Raw genomic sequence first — 21,124 nt, forward strand, 5'->3', positions numbered from 1 at the left:
AAGCTTGACTGGTTGTTGACCTTGGGCAGTTACCTTTCTAAGCTTTTTGTTGTTATTCAGTGGCTAACTCATGTCTGACTCTTTGCATCCCAATGGACTGTAGCATGCCAGGCTCCCCTGTCCTCCAGGATCTTCAGGAATTTGCTTAAATTCATGTCCATTGATGTCTAATCATCTCATCCTCTACTGCCCCTTTCTCCTTTTACCTTCAGTAGTTTCCTTATATAGTAACATTTACCCCTTCCACCCTATCTCAAGGCTGTTATGAAAAGTAAATCAGATAATATATAAAGCCAGGTACTTTCCAGGTTCTCAGTAATATTGGTTTCCTTCTTTTCCCTTTAAAAAAGAGACTTTTAAAGCCAGCATCACAAAGTTAAGTCTCTGAAATAGAGAAAGTAGGTATTATTAATATTTAATTCTACCAGAATGGAATTTTTAAAAATACTATTTTCTGGTTATAAATGTAATTCATAGTCATTATAGAGGATTTAGGAGAGATATAAGCAAGCATAAATAAAAAGTAAAAATATAATCCTACTATCAAAAGTTTATTACTATTAAATTTTTGGTATCCTTTTAGTCTTTTTTCTGTATTTTCTTGGGGGAAAAAACGTTTCCCAAGTATTTTCTGTCCAGCTATTCCTCTCTTTCAAAGGTTTCACAGCCAGATTTATTAAAATAATCTCACTCTTGGTTCCATTTCTTTATATAAAAATCTATTCTCAGGAGATATATACCCAGGTTCTCCTGGTCAGTAAATGCAACACATATTTATACAGTATTGTAAAGTAAAATAAAGTAAAAATAAAAATTTAAATCAAGTTTAAAAAAAAGTCTCTAATATTCTGCACTGCAATCCACTCCTTTATTCTTGAAATGTTTTTTCCCCATGACTTCTGACTTTTCTTTTATTTCTTTGGTCACTTCTTATTCTATATGGATCCTTCATGTTAATTTAGTCTTTAAAAATTTGGTATTTTTGTAAGTGCAGTCATGAATCGTTTTCTCTTGATGATTTCAACCATTCCCATAGCTTCAGGTGCCATGTCAGTGCTGATAGTTTTAGAAACTGTATCTTCTGATCTCACATTTTTCTCTGGGCTTTCAACCCATATTTCTCTATATGGGCATATTTACTTATTTTTATTTGTATGTTTTTGAGGTTTCTCAAACTGAACAAATCCTAAATCACTTTCAATGTATCATCTCTCCCTTCTACAGACAGAAATTTTATCTCTTTCTGCCTACCCTCCCATACACTCATTTATTCAATTAGGAAGTGGTATTCTGCACTGACTTCTTTCATTCAACCACTGTATTTGGTCGATTGCCTGTTTGTTAATCCCAAATCCCTCATGTTTCTTAGTCCCTCCAGATCTCTCCTGCTTTGTTTCTACAATTATTTTTATCTGGCAGGAGACCCCAGTTCAATTCCTGGGTCGGGAAGATCCCCTGGAGAAGGGATAGGCTATCCACTCCAATATTCTTGGGTTTCCCTTGTGGCTCAGCTGGTAAAGAATCCACCTGCAATGCAGGAGACCTGGGTTCCATCCCTGGGTTGGAAGATCTTCTGGAGAAGGGAAAGGCTACCCACTCCAGGATTCTGGCCTGGAGAATTCCATGGACTGTATAGTCTATGGGGTTGGAAAGAATCGGACACGACTGAGTGACTTTCACTTTCATTTTCACTAATTGTATATTTTATCAAATATATGTATAGCCTTCTTCCACTGAACTGTAAGTTCTTTGTTCATTGCTATATTCTCCATGCCTTTCTATTTGCCTGGCACATAGAAAGCATTTAATAAATATTGTTTAATGAAAAAAAAAATTCTCAGCAGTGTAAGATTTCTTGCCTAGATCACTGAATCAACTGGTCTTCTTGAGCATAGTTATGCTATTTCAATTCACTGTCCATGTGGCAACCAGAGTGAACTTTCTGAAATTTAGCCATGTTACTCTGTGATTTGAAACTCATTGATGACTTGCATGGCCCTTAGCATAAAGTCCCAGTTCCCTATCTTGACTTAAGCCCTTCATGAACTTATCCTTCAACTTTTCCATTTTATCTCCTACCACCGCCCGTTTCAAACTGTGGGTTCTAGGCATACCAAACTTCTGTTATTTGCTCAGAAATACTGTGCTTTCTTACCTCTAGACATTTTTGCACATGATGATTATTTTCTCTGGAAACTCAGTTTTTCCTTTGTGTGGCTGATTCCTAATACTTAAGGCAACAGTTAAAAGGCATAGCTTTAGAGAATTCTTTTGACCAATATCCGTTATCTTTTCATAGTAAAAGATATCTTGTATCCTGGAATCTTATAGTTATCCAGTTTACTGTAAATGCTTCTTTAATTTTCTGATTTAACCTCTAGAATATAGCTTCTTGAGTGAAAAGTGTCTCTGTTGATTTCCATCAGCACCTGGCACATAGTAGATGCTCAATACTTTTGAAAGAAAGAAACACGCACACCACACACCCATACACACACACAAATGTGCAGTCATCGTTATTCATGGATTCTGTATTTGTAAATTTGCTTTCTCACTAAAATTAATTTATATTTTTATTTCAAATTAATTTGTATTTGTATTTCAAATTCATATTTGCAGTACTTTCATGGTCATTTGTGAACACATGCAGAGGTGAAAAATTTGAATGCTCAGGTTCTCAGTGGAGGTTGAATAAGGCAGCACTATGCCTCTTGCTTTAGGTCACATACTTACAAGCATTCTTTTCATGGTACATTTTTTAATGTCGCTTTTTAAAGCCACCTTTTTATGTATTTTTGTTCATGCTTTTGCCATTTAAAATGGCCTCCAAGTATAGTGCTGAAGTGTTGACAAGTGTTTCTAAGAAGAAGGCTGTGATATGCCTTACAGTGAAAATATGTCTGTTAGTGTAAGCTTTGTAGAGGCATAGTTCGTGGTTGGCCTTTAGTTCAGTCTTAACAAATTATTAATATATATTAAATAAAGTATATTTGAAGAGAAATATATATAAAGCAAATTTATATATTAGTTTCTTGATAAAAGTATTGTCAGAGGCTCACAGAAACTAACTCTATATTTCCCATAGGAGTTAAATGCTTGCTAACTCAGTATGTACAGTGATTTTACAGAATATAACTACCACAAATAATGAGAACTGACTATATGTAATTATAAAATTTTGCTCATTATGTTTCATAACTTGCTTTTTTCCCCACATAACTGTGTATGTATGTCATGCTCATACTAAAAATAATATTTATCTTATATGTTAATTATGAAGTAAGAAAAAGAACTATATGTGTTCTTGTATGTTTATATGAGTACGGAGACAAATGTGATTAATACATAATCAGGTTATGTTGGTTACCTAGAGGGTGAGTAATTTTTTTTTAATTGATATTGCCTTAATGGTTACAATGAACATGTTTCTGGTACAGACACTCTTGTAAACCATGATGTTTAGTGATTTCATTTCCTTTTGTGAAAGAACTGAAGTTTCAACCAAGTATGGCCTTTGAATTTTCCTACATTTCAGACAGTCAGCGGCTACAGTTGGATCTACAGAAAATGGAGCTTCTGGAAAGTAAAATGACTGAGGAACAACAGTCTCTAAAAAATAAAATTAAGCAAATGATAACTGATCTGGAGACATATAATGATTTGGCAGCTTTAAAATCATCAGGTGAAGAAAAGAAAAAGGTAAATGGTAACAATGCTATGAAATTGTAATTCAAATTGTTTTTCTTGATTAAATTTAATAATATATGAATTTTTAAAACTTCATAAGTTTATTTTCACTTGATTACTTGATGTATAAGGAAAAAATAAAGATGTTTATATACAAAGTAGGAATTTAGAGTGAATTTCAAAACAAAAGACAAAAATTGAAAAGCAAGGAGTAGAGTACTTCAACAAATATAATAAGTGTGTCCTCAGTCATTACTAACTCTTTGAGACCCCATGGATTATAGACCACCAGGCTCCTCTGTCTGTGGAATTTTGTAGGTAAGAATACCGGAGCAGGTTGCCATTTCCTACTCCAGGGGATCTTCCCAACCCAGAGATCAAAGTTGCATCTCTTTCATCTCCTGCATTGGCAGGCAGGTTCTTTACCACTTCATTACCTGGGAAGCCCTTCAACAAATATAAACTTTGTTAAATGCAAATTTGATTATGATATTTCTCTACTTAAGACTTCTAGTGGATTTTCATTGCCATTTACATTAATTTAAAGTAAATCTGGTAGAGTACAAACACATAAGGCAGCCCTAATAAGTTATTATTTATATTGTTAATATTAATTTGGCTTATTATGAAATTCCCCAGTGACTCAGCAGTAAAGAATCCACCAGCCAGGATCCACCAGACTCAGTTTGATCCCTGGGTTGGAAAGATCCCCTGGAGAAGGAAATGGCAACCCACTCCAGTATTCTTGCCTGGAAATCCCATGGACAGAGAAGCCTTGTGGGCTACAGTTTATGGGGTTGCAAGAGTAAACACAACTTAGGGACTAAACAACAACAACACAATTTAGCTTTTTTATAGTTAGAAGAATATTTTTACAAACAGGTTTTCTAGCCTTGGTAGGATTTTAGTAGAATATTATTGAAATTATTTAAGTCAAATGCTATTTTAATTGATTTACTAGATACCTGCTAAAGCCTTTTAATTTACTTCCATTGGATCCATTTAGAAATTACATCAGGAGAAAACAGTATTATCAACTCGCAGAAATGCCTTTAAAAAAATAATGGAGAAACTAGACACAGAATGTGAGACACTAAAAACACAACTGCAAGAAAACGAGACACATTCTCAGGTAAAAAAGAAAAAAAAAGACTGAAATTCATTTCTATTTTTAGATTATCTGGCATGTTCTTTAATCTGTATTTTCACCCTCAAAGAAACCCATTCCTTTTTTTTAATCTGCTTTGTTTACCTACCAGATTTTCTGGCTTTGAAGATAGCTAGATTGTATACAGTCTCCACTCAGAATGAGTTTACTCCTGCCTTCTCTAAACCTATATCGAAGGCCAGTTCTAGGGTTGGCACTATTCTGGGAACAGTCATTATGATAATAGCTTTTTAAAAATATCAAAAGTAAAGTGTTTTTAATGCAGAAACGTTGCTAATACATCAATGCCACAGATAATGAAAATGAGCCATAATGACTAGTATCCCACCACCCAGAAGAGATGATTTTATGCATATGTGGATAGATATTTCTAGTCTATATGTATGTGGTATGAGTATATTCACTTTATACATACACGTAAGTATACATTATTTCTGTATATTTACAGAAATGGTACTATATTGTACCTATTATTTGGAAACTTGTTTTTCATTATTAACTGTTCTTTCCCTTGTCAGTAATTTTTTTAAAAATATGATTCTATATAATATTTGACTGTATAGATATAGCAAATTGTTAGACATTTTGGTTATTTCTCATTTTAAAACTGTTCAAATAATGCTGTGAAGAGCAGTCCTATTCTTGAATTTCGTTGTTTGCATTTATGATGATTTACTCCGGATGCAAAGGCAAACCTTTTTCATATCACTCATCCTGCTGATAATTACCTAAACAAGGTCTGAGGTCTTCTAGATTGGAGGGCAGAAGCCTTGTCTCTGTCACTCACTTTCTCCCCAGCACTGTGTTAGTGGTTGGCACATGGTAAGTGTTCAATAAGTATTTTTTGGTGGAGTAAATGAAGCATGCGTGTCATATACAAAATCAGTTATTATGGTCTGATAAAGGTTGGTCATTCTCACATCAAATTAGTCTATGTTAACAATTTGCAGCTATGATTTATTAATGCTAAATGCATTGTTTTTTCTTCACGTGGTATCATGATCATGATAGACAGTTATCATTAACATTTTGGTATAATATCCTTGTAAACTTTTTTCCTTTGCAGTTCAGTTAAATTCAGTCGCTCAGTGTCCAACTCTTTGCAACCCCATGAATCATAGCACGCCAGGCTTCCCTGTCCATCACCAACTCCTGGAGTTTACCTTTGCAGTTATACACCCTTAATTATATTGTTCTTACAGATAATGAAATCATTCTATGCATACAGTCTTTAAGCATTTCTTTTCTTACTTAAATGTTTTCAAGCTCTTTATTTGATATTTTTAGGATGTCAGCTATTTCATTGTATGTATGTACCTTTTAAAAAAAAAGATAAACCTTACATTCATCATAAAAGGGATGGACTCTCATCAGAGTTAGCCACAAACTTTAGTTCAGTTCAGTTCAGTCGCTCAGTGGTGTCCAACTTAGAAGTCACTAATTTACATGTTTCTAATTTATTAGTCAATTACTTTGTCTCCGCTTTGTAATATACAAGCCTATTTATAGACTTGTAAATAGCAAATTTATCCTAGTCTGTTTAGAGTTGGAATGGATACTGGAGAAGAAAACCTAAGAACAAGTTAATGAGGCCATTGTCTTATGGTTCATAGGAAAGAGCATTGATACTTCATATGGATTTTCAGCCCTCTTCTTTCACTGAATAGATGATTTAAAGAGAAAAACATTTAACAAACAGTGTCTTAGAGCCAGTCCGTGGCTACCTTGTTTATTCCCACATTAAGTGATAATCTTATTCTTAACCCCATTTACAGGAATTTGTAACATAAATCAGTTTACAGTGCTTCTCTGTATTATGGTTTGCCTTTTACGAATCCCAGTTGTTTGAATCAAATCCTGGCCTCCCTATTTTTTGAAATTATTTTCTTGAAAACTGGCTTTGACATCTATAAATAACATGGCATAACAGACATTTTTTGAGTGGTTATTTATTTGATAGCATTTAAACATATTTATATTGGAACAAACTGCAAAGCTCCTAGAAGAAAACATAGGGGAAAAGCTCCTTGACGTTAGTCTTGGCAACAAGTTTTTATTATAACACCAAAAAGCACAAGCAGCCAAGGCAAAAATAAATAAATGGTCCACATCAGACTAAAAAGATTCTGCACAGCAAATGAAACAATCAACAAAAGGGAAAAGCAGTTTACAGTTTGGGAGAAAATATAAAGAACTCATGATAGACTTTTAAAATAAGTTGTAGGGAAAAAAAAGATTTGTGCTTCTTGACATCCTTGGGGGTTTAAAGGCAAGATTTATATATATCACTGAAATAAATAAATGTATAGTAAAGAAGGAATTTGACCATATGACATAGAGTTGCTTTTATAGCAATAGTCATGTAGCACTTAAGAGGTTTGCTTCATAATAAGGCCACCCCTTTGTATGAAACAAAGAGGGAAAATTTGGTACTTGACTTTGCAAAAGGTTATTTTAGATTTATTGTCAAAAACTGCTGACTACTTCCTTAAGTCCATCTGAGCTTCAAGGTTCTATCAGGGGAAGCTGGATCTGATTTTGTAGCATTAACTCACAGCACATACAGTTCATATAATTAGTTATGACTCATCCTAATATCTAGATTTATCTTTGGAGGAAACAATGGGATAGATGCTACACTGATACTGAACTTATGCCCTGAAAATAATTTTAACTTGAGTTTAGGAAGAAATATGAATGCTGTTTCAGTTATCAGATTTTTTTAAATGATTATTACTTCTTGGAAATATTCAGGCAGAACATTATTTTAATGTTTCATTTTTCAGACTTTGCTTAGGAAAAAACTATGTGCATCTTAAAAAGACCATAACCCAGAGTTACAAGGTTAATTAAATCAGAAAAACAATTTAATTCTATAACAGTAAAATTGTCTTTGGAGGAAGCAACCATCAATATAATATCCACATTAGCTTCCTGTTGATGCAGAAATTATTGTAAGAATGCCAGCTTTTTACCAGCCCTCTTATAATCTTTACACTGCAGCTCTACTCTTATCACAGCTTGTGAAATTAGACAGGAAATTTAGCCCTGGAAATAAGGAAGTTTCTCCTATATAGCTCAACCTTTGACAGTGTTAGAATATGTAGTATTTTCATGGCATTAGACCTTCAGATTTCAAGGAGAGATTCTTATCATGTCCCATTCTTCTTTTTAAAGTTCTTTTAGGAGAGGGAAATATCATAAATTGTCTTTCAGTTGGTATGTTCATTGGTATAATAAATATGTTCCAATTAAAGTAAACAGTAAACCTGTTGAATTCAGTGTTCTGTTTAGTATTATATTTACTGTTGTTTAACTTTTTCTACATTTCTCTTTCGTCTGCCATGGCTTTATCTCAGTAAAATACGGGAGTTGAAAAGATTTAAAATTGAGAGGTTTTGTTTCTAATATCTCAGAGGAGTGTATAATTGTTTTGAATATGGGCACTGGTGAACATTTTTCTTTTGTGTTTTAGCTTACAAATTTGGAGAGGAAGTGGCAACACCATGAGCAAAATAATTTTGTGATGAAAGAATGTATCCTTTAAAAAATTACAAATGAACTTGATTGAGGGATTTTTTTTTCTCTAGGAATTTCTTTAAAGATTGAAATAATATTCAGTTCAACATCAGATACCTAATATGTACAAAATACTGGCTAAACTATGTGGGAAATGAATAAGACTTAGTTTCTATTCTACAATAGTGTGTGTGTGTGTGTGTGTGTGTGTGTGTGTGTATACTAAAGTAACTAATAGAAAGCAGACCATACAAAGCCACGTATGTGGCATAGTGACTAAGTACTCAGATTTTAGAGTCAGGAAATCTAATTTTAAATATTGACTCTACTATGTATAAGTTATGGACTTTGGACAGTTAACTATAAACTGCAATTTTATCATCTCAAATACAGCTAATATTTCCTTCTCATAGACTTGTTGGGAGAATTATATATAACTATATATATGTATATGTGTGTATGTATGGTCAGTTTTTGTTATTTATAATGTTGTACCTTAGATATCTGGGAAGCAAAAGGAGGGATAACCAAGAAGTGTACACATGAGAAATTTGACCTTCAATCTCATCTACCAAGATAGTACTTATGCCCCATCTTATTTCTATCAAGATAGTACTTACGTTTAAGTCTTTTTGCTCATCTTTTTGTGTAATCATAGATGGAAGCAGCAGCTGACAACAGGTATTGTGGAATGTAAGAAACATTTCCCAAAATGTTGTCTCCTAGTCCCATCTTTGACTATTCAAGAGCAACTCTGGTTAGAGAACTAGATTCTAACTCATTGGTTGCATAGGTTCTCTAGGATGCTACTGAACATCTTCTCAGGGCATCATGGACCCAGCTTTCCTCCAGATGAGACGCTAAAGGCTCTAGTTCCCAGTGGTTGTGCAGTTTATTTTAAAAGCAGATTTATATTCACAATATGTTAAAGTCCAGAACTCTGGTTTTGTCTGACATAAAGTAGGTGATTTTGAAGCAGAGTGATGTCTAGAAACTTGCCTGAAATTCTGTGTGGTACTCTAAAGGATGTGGTTCTTCTGAACATTGAATTGTTCTATGACCAGATTGAGATGAATAACATATTAACTCTAAAAATGTTTGTATATCATAGGTGAACTTTTTTGAAACAAATTTGGCCTGGCCTTTTAGGGTTAGACCTTTTAGGTTTAGGTTTGATGCTTAATCTGTTAAAATACTGTTTGTTTTTTTAAAACTATTCTAATTGTGCTTTTTTGTGCCATCTTCAGTTTTCAATAAGAAAAACACTAGTATAATTTGAGTCTTTTCTGCATCACAGAATTAGATTAATATTTGTATTGATATTGTTCCCTCTTAACTCATGTAATTAGTCATAGCAACCAAGAGTCAAGAGAGTGATTACCGGCCAATTATGAAGAATGTGTCCAAGCAGATTGCAGAATATAATAAAAGCATCGTGGATGCTCTGCATAGCATGAGCAGAAACTGAGTCTGAAGCGACTGCAAGTCTCTATAGAAATGTTCTCTTGCTGCTAAACTTTGTACACGCCATTTTAAAAAATTGCTTACACTTGACAAGTTTTACCTAACAATTTTTGAAAGTTATAATTTCATGGCCTCTTTGAAGAATGATGCTTTAAATAGTATAATAGTTTAATAAATAGCTTATATATTAAAAATGTATCATCTCCTTTTATATTTAGATTTGTTTTGTGTAGGTGATAAAAATTTCTCAAAGAACCAGGAGATAAAACAAACGTAAAGTGGCTATTGTTATTCATTTAGTTAGTATAATCCATCTGTGGCAGCAAATGCTATAATCTTTTCATATGTCAAGCATAGGAGGCATGCTTGGAGTATGATTCTAATTTAGCATTTATCAACCTTGCCAATTTTTGCTTCTAGAAATAGATAATAAGAATAGAAGGGAGGTATCTAGTTTTGAGCTTTACTTCTCAAGCAAGATATATTTGATGTGTTTTTAAGGCATATGAAATCACAGGTAAATACGTAACATTTTTTATATGTCAGTTATTCCTTTGTGAAATTAAGACATTCTTTATTGGGAATTAATAGTTTTACTCTTTGCACTTAAAAAATTATTTCTTACATGTTTTTGCTAGGACAAGCATAAAATTTAAAATAAATGTTGTATTTACAGTGGACTCTTTTGGACTATGTTGTTCGTTTTTATTCCGGAGTTTGCATTCACTCTTAGTACTACAGGAGGACTTGAGCAGATTAATTTATAAGCGTTGCTGGCACATTTGAAAGGAAAAGGTGGAAGAGGTAGAAATGTGTCATGTCAATCTGAGGAGACCTTACGGAACTGAAGATGCATCCTCTCTTTTGGGAAGAATGAGTCACTTTGGCCAGAATAAAGTATTCCTTAAAACTGTCCTTCCTTTGCTCTGATCTTGCATTCCTCAAGTTATTCTACTTCTCAGTTTTCATGAAACAGGAGCATATTAGTTTCTTTTTAAAAAGGCTTTATTGAGATACAGTTTACATATGATGAAAGTTCCCTTGCATGCTCCTTACCTGAAGTAAATATTTATCATTAAATTATTCAGTTTTAGTTCTGTGTGAGTTTAGGTAGAAGGGTGACCATTGTTGAATTTGATTAACTCTGGATTACTAGTATGGCCAAAGATTCTGCATACACATTCATTAAGGTGGCATTCATAAAGTATGTTCCTTAGATCGTGAGTTTAATAGGTGTTATACCATCAAAGGATTCATAGTCAAAGGAATTTGGGAAGCATTATTTGAAACAAAGGTAAATTATTCTCTTTCTTCTTGTCTGCTCAGAACCCTTAATATGCTAATATGCAATAAGTTCAAGAAAAATATATACTATTAATATTACAGTTTTTTCTGAGTATTGGGATTGTGGGTCTTTTCATCTTCATTGAACTTTCTGGTACTTTCTCAAAATTATCTGTGATGTACATATAATTGTTTGATGTGCAATAAAAATTCAAATTAAAAACATATATACAGTTAATACTTGTAGAAAGGACATATGATAGTTTAGACAGCTCTGCTATAATCATTGAGCTAGAACTTAACCAGTCTTTACTCAGAAAGAAAGTAGGAGGAAAATTGCCTCGTCATTATATATGTGTGTTTGTATTATAACACTGTGAAGTTTGGCAGAAAAAGATTGTAACTATCTTGAAAAAAGCAAAATTCCCAACTTCCATGCTAAATTACTCATATATGATATTTGGGGGAACTTAACTGAGCAGGATTTCTTTAAACTAAAATGTGTTATCTGAGGGAAATTCTTACTAATGTCTCTTCCTTCCTCTCAGAGCTTTTCAACAAATCCAACAAGAATATTCTCTCTGCTAGGGTAGACCTGGAGGCTACTATCTGCTTAAACCGGCTCTTCCTCAGTCAGTCACATTGCTCAGTGAGTTTCATTCCTGTTAAAATAACACCTTGTGAGTCGCATGGGAAGAAGCTGCAGACTGAACAAACATGCTGAATCGCCTTACTAATGAAGACCAACGTCGGAAAGCTAGCAGAATCTGTGCTTTTCCCACCATTATCTTTATCAGTAAATAAACATGAGTTCTTTATACTCTTTCACTAATGGGAGTCCCTGATTTGGACCGTATTCTGGTTTCACGTTACAGTGTAAAATTCAGGCGGGGTAAGAGAATTAGAGCATGGAGTCATGCTGTTCACACTGGAGATAAAAGATCAGTTAAGGGAAGCTCCAGGGGTTCTTGCTGCCCAATTTCTCTGTAGTTGTTTCCTTTAGCTATATGATTCCAGCATAAACAACCTTAATAAATAAGAACATTTATACTTGAAGTAGGAAGAAACTGACAGACTACTAGAGAACTGTGGTGATCTAATTTAAAATTAATGTATCTCATTTTTATCTACCTTTTGAAATAAAAGCAGATTGTGTCTTTAAATCGCAGATTCACAGTTTGAGAACTGAGATTGAGCATCTTTAAAAAGATAGCTTTTAATACAAAGGTAGAAAATTTAGGAAAGAGATCAAATGAAAATTACTTCTGATCACATTAGTCTCTTAAGATGTGCATCTATATATATCTGTCATACATAACCTATTTTTCATTATATACTTATATATATTTTTAAATTAAAATCATACTGTTCTTAAACTTTTGCTATTTATAGTTTTGCAAACATTTATTCATGTCATTATATACTCCTGTACAGCAACATGTTAAATTGCTGTATATTATTTTATTATAGGAATACTTTCTGAAAACAAATACCATGTATTGAATGAGGTTAGTGGGGTGTGGTTAGGCGTAAGCTTTGAATTATGTAACTGAGTTTGAACCACAGCTCCACTGCTAACTTTTCATATGACCTAGGGAAGTTACTTCGTCTCTGAATTTCAGTTTCTTCATCTATAAAATGGAATAATAGTGCTTAACTCGCAGGATTGGCTCAGAGAGTCAAAAGCCAGAGTCCAAGGCCTTTTGACACAAATTGCCCTCAGGAACATGACGTGAATAGCAGTGTGCAAGCATGTGCCTGCACTCACCATCATCGGCATTATCCACATGGACAGTGCACTACGTATATTTGTTTTAGTTGTTTTAAGTAAACCAAACTGCCTTCATCATTATAACAAAAATTTTCTTGTGTTTTAACTAGGAACACCATGCAGAATGTGTTTTCATACTAAAAATATAATTTTTAAAATTCTATTAAAATACTTATAACTTTGTGATAACAAAAGGTTAATTCTTACTGCTTATTTTTAGTAGATAATAGATTATATTTTGCTGCCTCAGTATCTTTCCTCATAACATATTGTAATGAATTGCTGCTCTGAAACTAACTGTATAATCTCAAGGGACATGGGGATAACCTGTGTATAAATAGCCTAGTTGGTAAATAGGCTGTTCTGCTTGGTCGACTTTATTCTCCTTCAAGTCAAGAGTGATTACGCATAAAGAGAAGTTGTGTCATAGGAGGGAAAATAACACCCACTGGAGAGTCCAGTGTAGAAGAGAGTTTGGAGGAAGCATGAGTCAGAGAATTGAGCGGTCTTCTACCTAAAAGAGGCTTAAATACACTAGGTAAGCATTTCACAAGAAAAATATGAAAACTAAAATGAGATTTTCAAAATTACTGTTTTATTTCAACATCTTTTTGTAAAACAGTATTTTTACCATGATAACAACATAGCGATACCATGAAAAAAACCAAACTTAATTGATGAGAATTGTATTTGGTATAGATCAAGAAAGAACTACAACTAGCCAAACTGAAATATTACCTCATTTCTGTGTTCTCACTTTCAACAGATAAATTCACCCTATTCACCCTATTAACATGAAGGTGAAACTGTTTGAAAGGCAACTATGCTCACCACTACACCACCAGTGCTGAGGGTGAAAATATTTGATATAGTCCATAAGCTCAACCTGAAGTTTTTGTTAAAGTAAAACGTAGTTCATTTCTAAAAGCCTCTTTCGGTGTTTAAATAGCTTCTTGTTCAAATGAACTTTCCCTCAGTTTACTGGAGGGGGGAGGGCCAACTTAAAGGCCAACCAGCACCACCCCATCCCCCCCAGCCAAGGACGAAGCAGGGGCTTTTGTCTCAGGAGTAGGGGAAATGGTTAAGAAGGAGAGGAAGAGAAAATTGCTTTTCCAGCCTCTCTAACTTCCCATGTAGTCTACAGAGAAAAGCAGGCATCCCTTGGGAGGAAATAACAAAAGTGCCAAACAGTAGATGGATGGATGAAGCCTAAATCTCTGCAGTGTACTAGAGCTCTTGGCTTTAAAATGTCACAAAAGCCCCGTGCCTTGCTCATGGTGGTTATCAGAAGGCCAAATGGACATTTACTGCCAATTGGCCCTACCTTCCTAGGGACATCTGCCCTTGAACGTGTTCCTTGGCTCAGTTCTTCTTCCTGCTAGAAATATTTCAGTCAGAGAAGGGGCTCTGGTGAAGCTGTAGAAGTCCAGCTGTGGCACAATTGAGATAGCCAGTTAGACCATGAGAAGCATCCATAAGAGACGCTAAGAGACAGCTAATTGAAAGAAATACAGACAATAGGAGGCAAGCAAACTTCTTACAAAACCTCTCACCACTGTATTATCTCCAAGATGCCCCTACTTCAGTCAAAAAAAAAAAAAAAAAGGTAAAACTTCCATAAAATAAACATTCAAAATTTCTGTGATCCAGTATCTTTTTATTGACCACAGATTAGATTTCCAGGACAAGTTTTCTTTACCACATACTCTGACTTGTCAGACTGTTTATTTCTAAGAAACTTCAGGACCTCAGTGTGCACTGCCATCCCCCTCCCTAAACAATAACCTCGACAAGCCATATCTCTTACTTATCTTTAGTAAGTATTAAGGTATGACCTGATGAAAAGAATTTTTTAAAGAGTCTGTTGGATTGATTGTCTGAAATTCCATACCAAGCTAATGTTTGGACATTGTGTGGTCGCAGCCTCAGAAATGTAAACAGAAGGGACATTTCCCAATGAAGACTGGAAAGGATATTTAGCACTAACACATTGCACCTCAGTAAGGAAAACTCACTGGAATTTCAACTACCATGAGCGTCAGACCCCTCATTCTATCTTGTAATAATCTGACTTTATCATTGTTTTATCCATCATGATAAAAGCATCCACCATACAAATATAACTAGTCATTTCTTTAACCTTCCTCATTGAAGCAGCTCTCTGCAAATACTGTCCTCACTAGAAGAGATAACGCCCCTTCATACTACCCAAGTTACACACTTCTGTGAATCTTTCCTTCGTCACCTTTCTCCTCGGCTTGTACATAGTTATTAAGGAATGCAGCGTAACTGAAAGGGCATGGGACTTTGAGTCTGAAGAAGCACCTATGCATCTCTCTCATGAGAATATGGCTTAGAAGCATAATTTCTAAGTCTTTTCTAGAAGAAGGCCTCTCTCTTCCTAAGACTAGTTCCTATACTGGTGCTTATATCCGTTCCAGATTCCTTCTGAATCTTCCTTAATTTTCTGTCTTTCATCCCTTTCTTCCTACGGCTTTAGCCTTTCCTCCATTGATTACGTCCTTCAATACAGAAACACATTCATCTTCCTCCCATTCTTTTCACATTCAAAACTCTTAAAAGACTAGTCTTCTTCATACCCCAATCTTTTTTCTAAACACTGCTCCCCCTACTCCACTGAAATTGCTTTTGTTAACATAACCAATGATATCTTTTATTGAAACTTTTTATGTTGTATTGGTGTATCGTCAACAATGTTATGATAGTTTAAGGTGAACAGCAAAGGGACTCAGCCATGTGTGTGTATATATATAAATTATATATATACGCACATACACACATACATATACATATGTCGATTTACACCCCCCCATCCAGGCTGCCACATAACTTTGAGCAAAGTTCTATGTGCTATACAATAGGTCCTTGCTGGTTATCCATTTTAACTTTGAGCAGAGTTCCATGTGCTATACAATAGGTCCTTGCTGGTTATCCATTTTAAGTAGAGCAGAGTGTACATGTCCATCCCAAGCTCCCTAATTATCCCTACCCCCATCCCTCCCACCAGCAACCATGTTTGTTCTCTAAGTCTGTGAGTCTCTTTCAGTTTTGTAAGTAAGTTCACCTGTATCATTTCATTTTTAGAATCCGCATATAAGGAAAGTCATATAATATTTCCCCTTCTCTGTCTGACTTCACTCAGTATGACAATCTCTAGGTCCATTGACATTTTAATTACTAAAATTAGTAGACTACTAGGTTTTATTCCAGTAAAATTTCTGTGTGGGATTTAAAATTACTAGCCACACTTTCTTGAAACTTTTTTTTCTTTCCATTTTGTGGCATCATTTTCTCTTAATTCTTCTACCTTTTTGTCCACTCTTCATTCTTTTCCCTTGGTATCTCCTCTGCTTCTACAAGAGGCTTAGAGAATTTTAGCTTGCCAAATTGAATTCTTCAGTTCAGTCGCTCAGTCGTGTCCAACTCTGCAACCCCATGAATCACAGCACGCCAGGCCTCCCTGTCCATCACCAACTCCCGGAGTTCACTCAGACTCATGTCCTCTCAGGTATTGGAATCATTTCAAAGATTCCTATGTATCAGCCTGATTTCATATGTTGATAATGATTTTGTGATTAAGATAAGTATATAATGAAAATTGAATCATGACTACTTATTTCCTATGTACTTCTAAGGTGTCACTAGACATAGATGGCAACCCACTCCAGTATTCTTGCCTAGAGAATCCTATGGATGGACTAGCCTGGTGGGCTGCTGTCCATAGGGTCGCACAAGTCGGACACGACTGAAGTGACTTAGCATGCATGCATGCATTGGAGAAGGAAATGGCAACCCACTCCTGTGTTCTTGCCTGGAGAATCCCAGGGACAGAGGAGCCTGGTGGGCTGCCATCTATGGGGTCACACAGAGTCAGACATGACTGAAGTGACAGCAGCAGACATAGATAAATTTTAGTAACAACTAATGAGTTCATTTTAGGCCTCATCTAAAGATATAAAAAGCCACAGTAGCAGCAATGAAAACAACAAAAACCGCATTATTAAATGTTCCCTGAATGCTAGTGGTGTTATTGTAAAGTATTGGGGTCATCTGAGCATCTCTTCCTCATCTAATACTACTGAGCCACAAATACTTTCTTCTTCCCTCTTTAAGGCAGATACCAGGTGGTAGGAACGACTTCTCACTCATTTCTACTAAGCTATGAGGTCTTTCACCAGGCAGTGGGCTTCCTGAAAACAGGGATGATGTCTTAGGCATCTGCATCCTGTCTGCCAAGTGGCCCTATTGGTAAGTAAGCTCACAGTAAATGCATATTGAATCAGCTTGAGTGAGATAAGCTAAGCCAAATTGAAAGGCATAGGAGTCCCTTTGAAAACAGTTTGAAAATTTCTTGAAAAGGTAAACAAAGAGTTACCATGTCACCTAACAGATCCATTCATAGGTATATGTACCTGGGAGGGTTGAAAACATTTTGACACAAAAACTTGTACACAAATGTTCTTAGCAGCATTAGTCATAATAGTCTGAAAGTGTATACAACCCAAATATCCATTAACTGATGAATGGATAAATAAAATGTAGTTCATAAAGATACACAATGAAACATCATTCAACCATTAAAAAGAAGTATAGGTTAGTGGTTTCCCTGGTGGCTCAGAGGGTAAAGAATCTGCCTGCAATGTGGAAGACCCAGGTTCGATCCCTGGGTCAGGAAGATCCCTCAGAGAAGGGCATGGCAACCCACTTCAGTATTCTTCCCTGGAGAATTCCATGGACAGGGGAGCCTGGTGGGCCCCAGCCATGGGGTCACAAAGAGTTGGACACCACTGACTGACTAACACTTTTCACTTTCAGGGATGGGATGGGACATAGATGAGGGAATGATAACTAAAGGTACAGTATTTATTTAAATGAAGTGGCATAGTGGCATAGGAGAAGGCAATGGCACCCCACTCCGGTACTCTTGCCTGGAAAATCCCATGGACGGAGGAGCCTGGTGGGCTGCAGTCCGTGGGGTTGCGAAGAGTCAGATACGACTGAGCGACTTCACTTTGACCTTTCACTTTCATGCATTGGAGAAGGAAATGGCAACCCACTCCAGTGTTCTTGCCTGGAGAATCCCAGGGACGGGGGAGCCTGGTGGGCTGCCATCTATGGGGTCGCACAAAGTCGGACATGACTGAAGCGACTTAGCAGCAGCAGCAGCAGTGGCATAGCAGTTGTGGGACACAGTTACTCAAGAGCCCTTTGAACATTCTCTTGGATTTCTGTTGAGAAGCAGAAGTGTCAAACATTCCATTCTTCTTCTCTAGCACCACTATTATAATCCAAGAGCAGTTTTTGAAGCTTATTCAAAGACAAGCCAGGTTTTGATGATGGATAGATGAATGAGTGGATGGATGGATAGATAGGTGGATGGATGAATAGATGGATAGATAGATGGTTATACAGACTGTTGAGGGAACATCTGTAGAGACATCATTTAGGCTTCCATTTGCTAGCCTTTTATCTAGGGTCAGTGATTTGTTTAGGCAGAATTTTTTAAATGGAAATAACCATTGCTTGTCTTAGAATGTATACCAAAAATAAAAATAAAAGTGAAGGCATTGTAACTGAGTCTGGTACAGACTTAGAGCACCTGTATGGCTGGTACAATTGTCAGTCTTTTTCGTTTGTTTGTTTGTTTTTTTTTTACTTTATTTTACTTTTCAATACTGTATTGGTTTTGCCATACATCAACATGAATCCACCACGGGTGTATATGTGTTCCCAATCCTGAACCCCCCTCCCACCTCCCTCCCCATACTGTCTCTCTGGGTCATCCCAGTGCACCAGCCCCAAGCATCCTGTATCCTGCATCGAACCTAGCCTGGCGATTCATTTCTTATATGATATTATACATGTTTCAATGCCATTCTCCCAAATCATCCCAACCTCTCCCTCTCCCACAGAGTCCAAAAGACTGTTCTATACATCTGTGTCTCTTTTGCTGTCTCGCATACAGGGTTATTGTTACCATCTTTCTAAATTCCATATATATGTGTTAATATACTGTATTGGTGTTTTTCTTTCTGGCTTACTTCACTCTGTATAATAGGGTCCAGTTTCATCCACCTCATTAGAACTGATTCAAATGTATTCTTTTTAATGGCTGAGTAATAGATGTCCATCAGCAGATGAATGGATAAGAAAGCTGTGGTACATATACACAATGGAGTATTACTGAGCAATTGTCAGTCATTTTAAGGTCTGTAGAGATGCACCTGGAAAATGGGGGAAATATCTATCTACTCTTCCAGAGTGAGCTAGTGATTAAATAACTTAAAATATTATAAAATATTTTAAAATAGTGCTCCAAAATATTTTGAATTAAAGGTTTTTTTAATGCATAAGTAAAACTCATTCAAACATGTCTATTCAGAAATGAAGCTCTTTGATCTTGATGCTGTAGGAGGAAATACTGGCTTGATAATTTAGAACAGTGCTCTCTGATAGAATTATAATATGAGCTTACAAATGTGAGCAAATATGTCAATTTTAATTTTCTAATACCTATATTAAAAATTAAGTAGGTGAAATTTGTTTTACTGTATTTTATTTAACTCAATATATCCAAAATATTATTTCAACAGTTATTAAATTAATTGAGATACTTTATGTTCTGTTTCTCATTCTAAGTCTTTTGATTCAATGTGTATTTTTTACTTGCAAATGTTGTTTAGTTGTTCAGTCATGTCCAACTCTTTGTGACCCCATGGACTGCAGCACACCAGGCTTCCTTGTCCTTCACTCTATCCTGGAGCTTGCTCAAACTCATGTCCATTGGGTCAGTGATGCTATTCAACCATCTCATCCTGTCATTCCCTTCTCCTTCTGCCTTCAATCTTTCCCAGCACCAGGGTCTTTTCTAATGAATTGGCTCTTTGCATCAGGTGGCCAAAGTACTGGAGCTTCAGTTTCAGCAGTCTTGCCAGTGAATATTCAGCATTGATTTCCTTTAGGATTAACTGGTTTGATCTCCCTGAAATCAAAGAGACTCTTGAGAGTCTTCTCCAACACCACAGCTCAAAAGCATCAATTCTTTGGCGCTCTGCCTTCTTTATGGTCCAACTCTCACATCCATACTTGGCTACTGGAAGCCATAGCTTTGACTAGATGGACCTTTGTCGGCAAAGTAATATTTCTGCTTTTTAATACTTTGTCTAGGTTTGTCAATAACTTTTCTTCCATGGAGCAAGGGTCTTTTAATTTCATGGCTGCAATCACCATCTGTGATTTTAGAGCCTAAGAAAATAAAGTTTGTCACTGTTTCCATTGTTTTCCCATCTGTTTGCCATGAAGTGATAGGATCAGATGCCACGATCTTAGTTTTTTGAAAACTAAGATTCGATATATATTTTACACCTAAAGAAAATCTCAATTCAGACTGGCCACATTTCGAATGCTTAATAGTGCATGTGGATAGTGGCTACAAACTGCACAGCATAGATTTAGAATTTAGAACTTTTTATTTTGATTATAGGAAAGGCATGAGTCACAGGAGGAAGCCAAATGGCAGTTTTATAAAATAGAGGAAGACTGTCCCATAAGGAAAAAAAAATTCCTATGTGAGATTATAATCTAAAATAGGATTTTTTGCATTTCCTTTGATTACTCTTAAATTATTCTTGTTAGGGAGTTTGGGATGGACAGGTATACACTGCTGTATTTAAAATGGGTAATCAACAGGACCTACTGTATAGTGCATGAAACTCTGCTAAGTGTTACGTGGCAGCCTGGATAGAAGGGGAGTTTGGGGGAGATTGGGTACATGTGTTTGTATGACTGAGTCCCTTTGCTGTTCACCTGAAACTATTACAGCATTATTATTTGGCTATACCCCAATATAAAATAAAACCTGAAAAATAAATAAGTTACTCTTACAGATACATTTCATTGAAAATTAACTTCAATTGGTCAAATGAAGAAAAAGTACACATAGTAGTTAAAAATATTTATATATTTTCTTCTGAATGAAGCCGCTGAAAGAATCTGTCAGGCCAGATCTTCTGTAACTTCAGTAATTGAAAATAGCAGAAGGTTTGTGAATTATACTTACTTTTAATAACTCTAGTATTGAAAAACAGTTTGCAGCCTATACTCTATGGTATAAATATTTTATATGACGCCAGTGTCAATAATAGTTTCCTCATTTATCCATGTATCATCTAGATAGTAAACTTTAATTGCCAGAGTTGAAAAGCTTTGAA

The 21,124-nt window shown here is 35.5% G+C and overlaps 1 protein-coding gene across 5 annotated transcripts in view; it reads left to right on the top strand.

Moving 5' to 3' along the window:
• Positions 1-11,954, top strand: part of IFT74 (intraflagellar transport 74) — a 102,413-nt gene extending 90,459 nt beyond the window's left edge. Inside the window, exons 17-21 of one of the 5 annotated variants that reach the window (XM_012127655.5) lie at positions 3,536-3,699; positions 4,694-4,819; positions 8,331-8,391; positions 11,072-11,132; positions 11,671-11,954. In XM_012127655.5, the coding sequence (XP_011983045.1) occupies positions 3,536-3,699; positions 4,694-4,819; positions 8,331-8,391; positions 11,072-11,097 (377 nt within the window). In that variant the 3' untranslated portion in view covers positions 11,098-11,132; positions 11,671-11,954. Of the gene's footprint in view, positions 1-3,535; positions 3,700-4,693; positions 4,820-8,330; positions 8,392-9,723; positions 10,519-11,071 lie in introns of those variants that run through there. The other 4 variants (XM_012127648.5, XM_042243501.2, XM_004004417.6 and 1 more) reach the window with 4 other exon arrangements.
• Positions 11,955-21,124: the final 9,170 nt, after the last annotated feature.

Source organism: Ovis aries, chromosome 2 (genome assembly GCF_016772045.2).
Source record: "Ovis aries strain OAR_USU_Benz2616 breed Rambouillet chromosome 2, ARS-UI_Ramb_v3.0, whole genome shotgun sequence".
Taxonomy (NCBI): domain Eukaryota; kingdom Metazoa; phylum Chordata; class Mammalia; order Artiodactyla; family Bovidae; genus Ovis; species Ovis aries.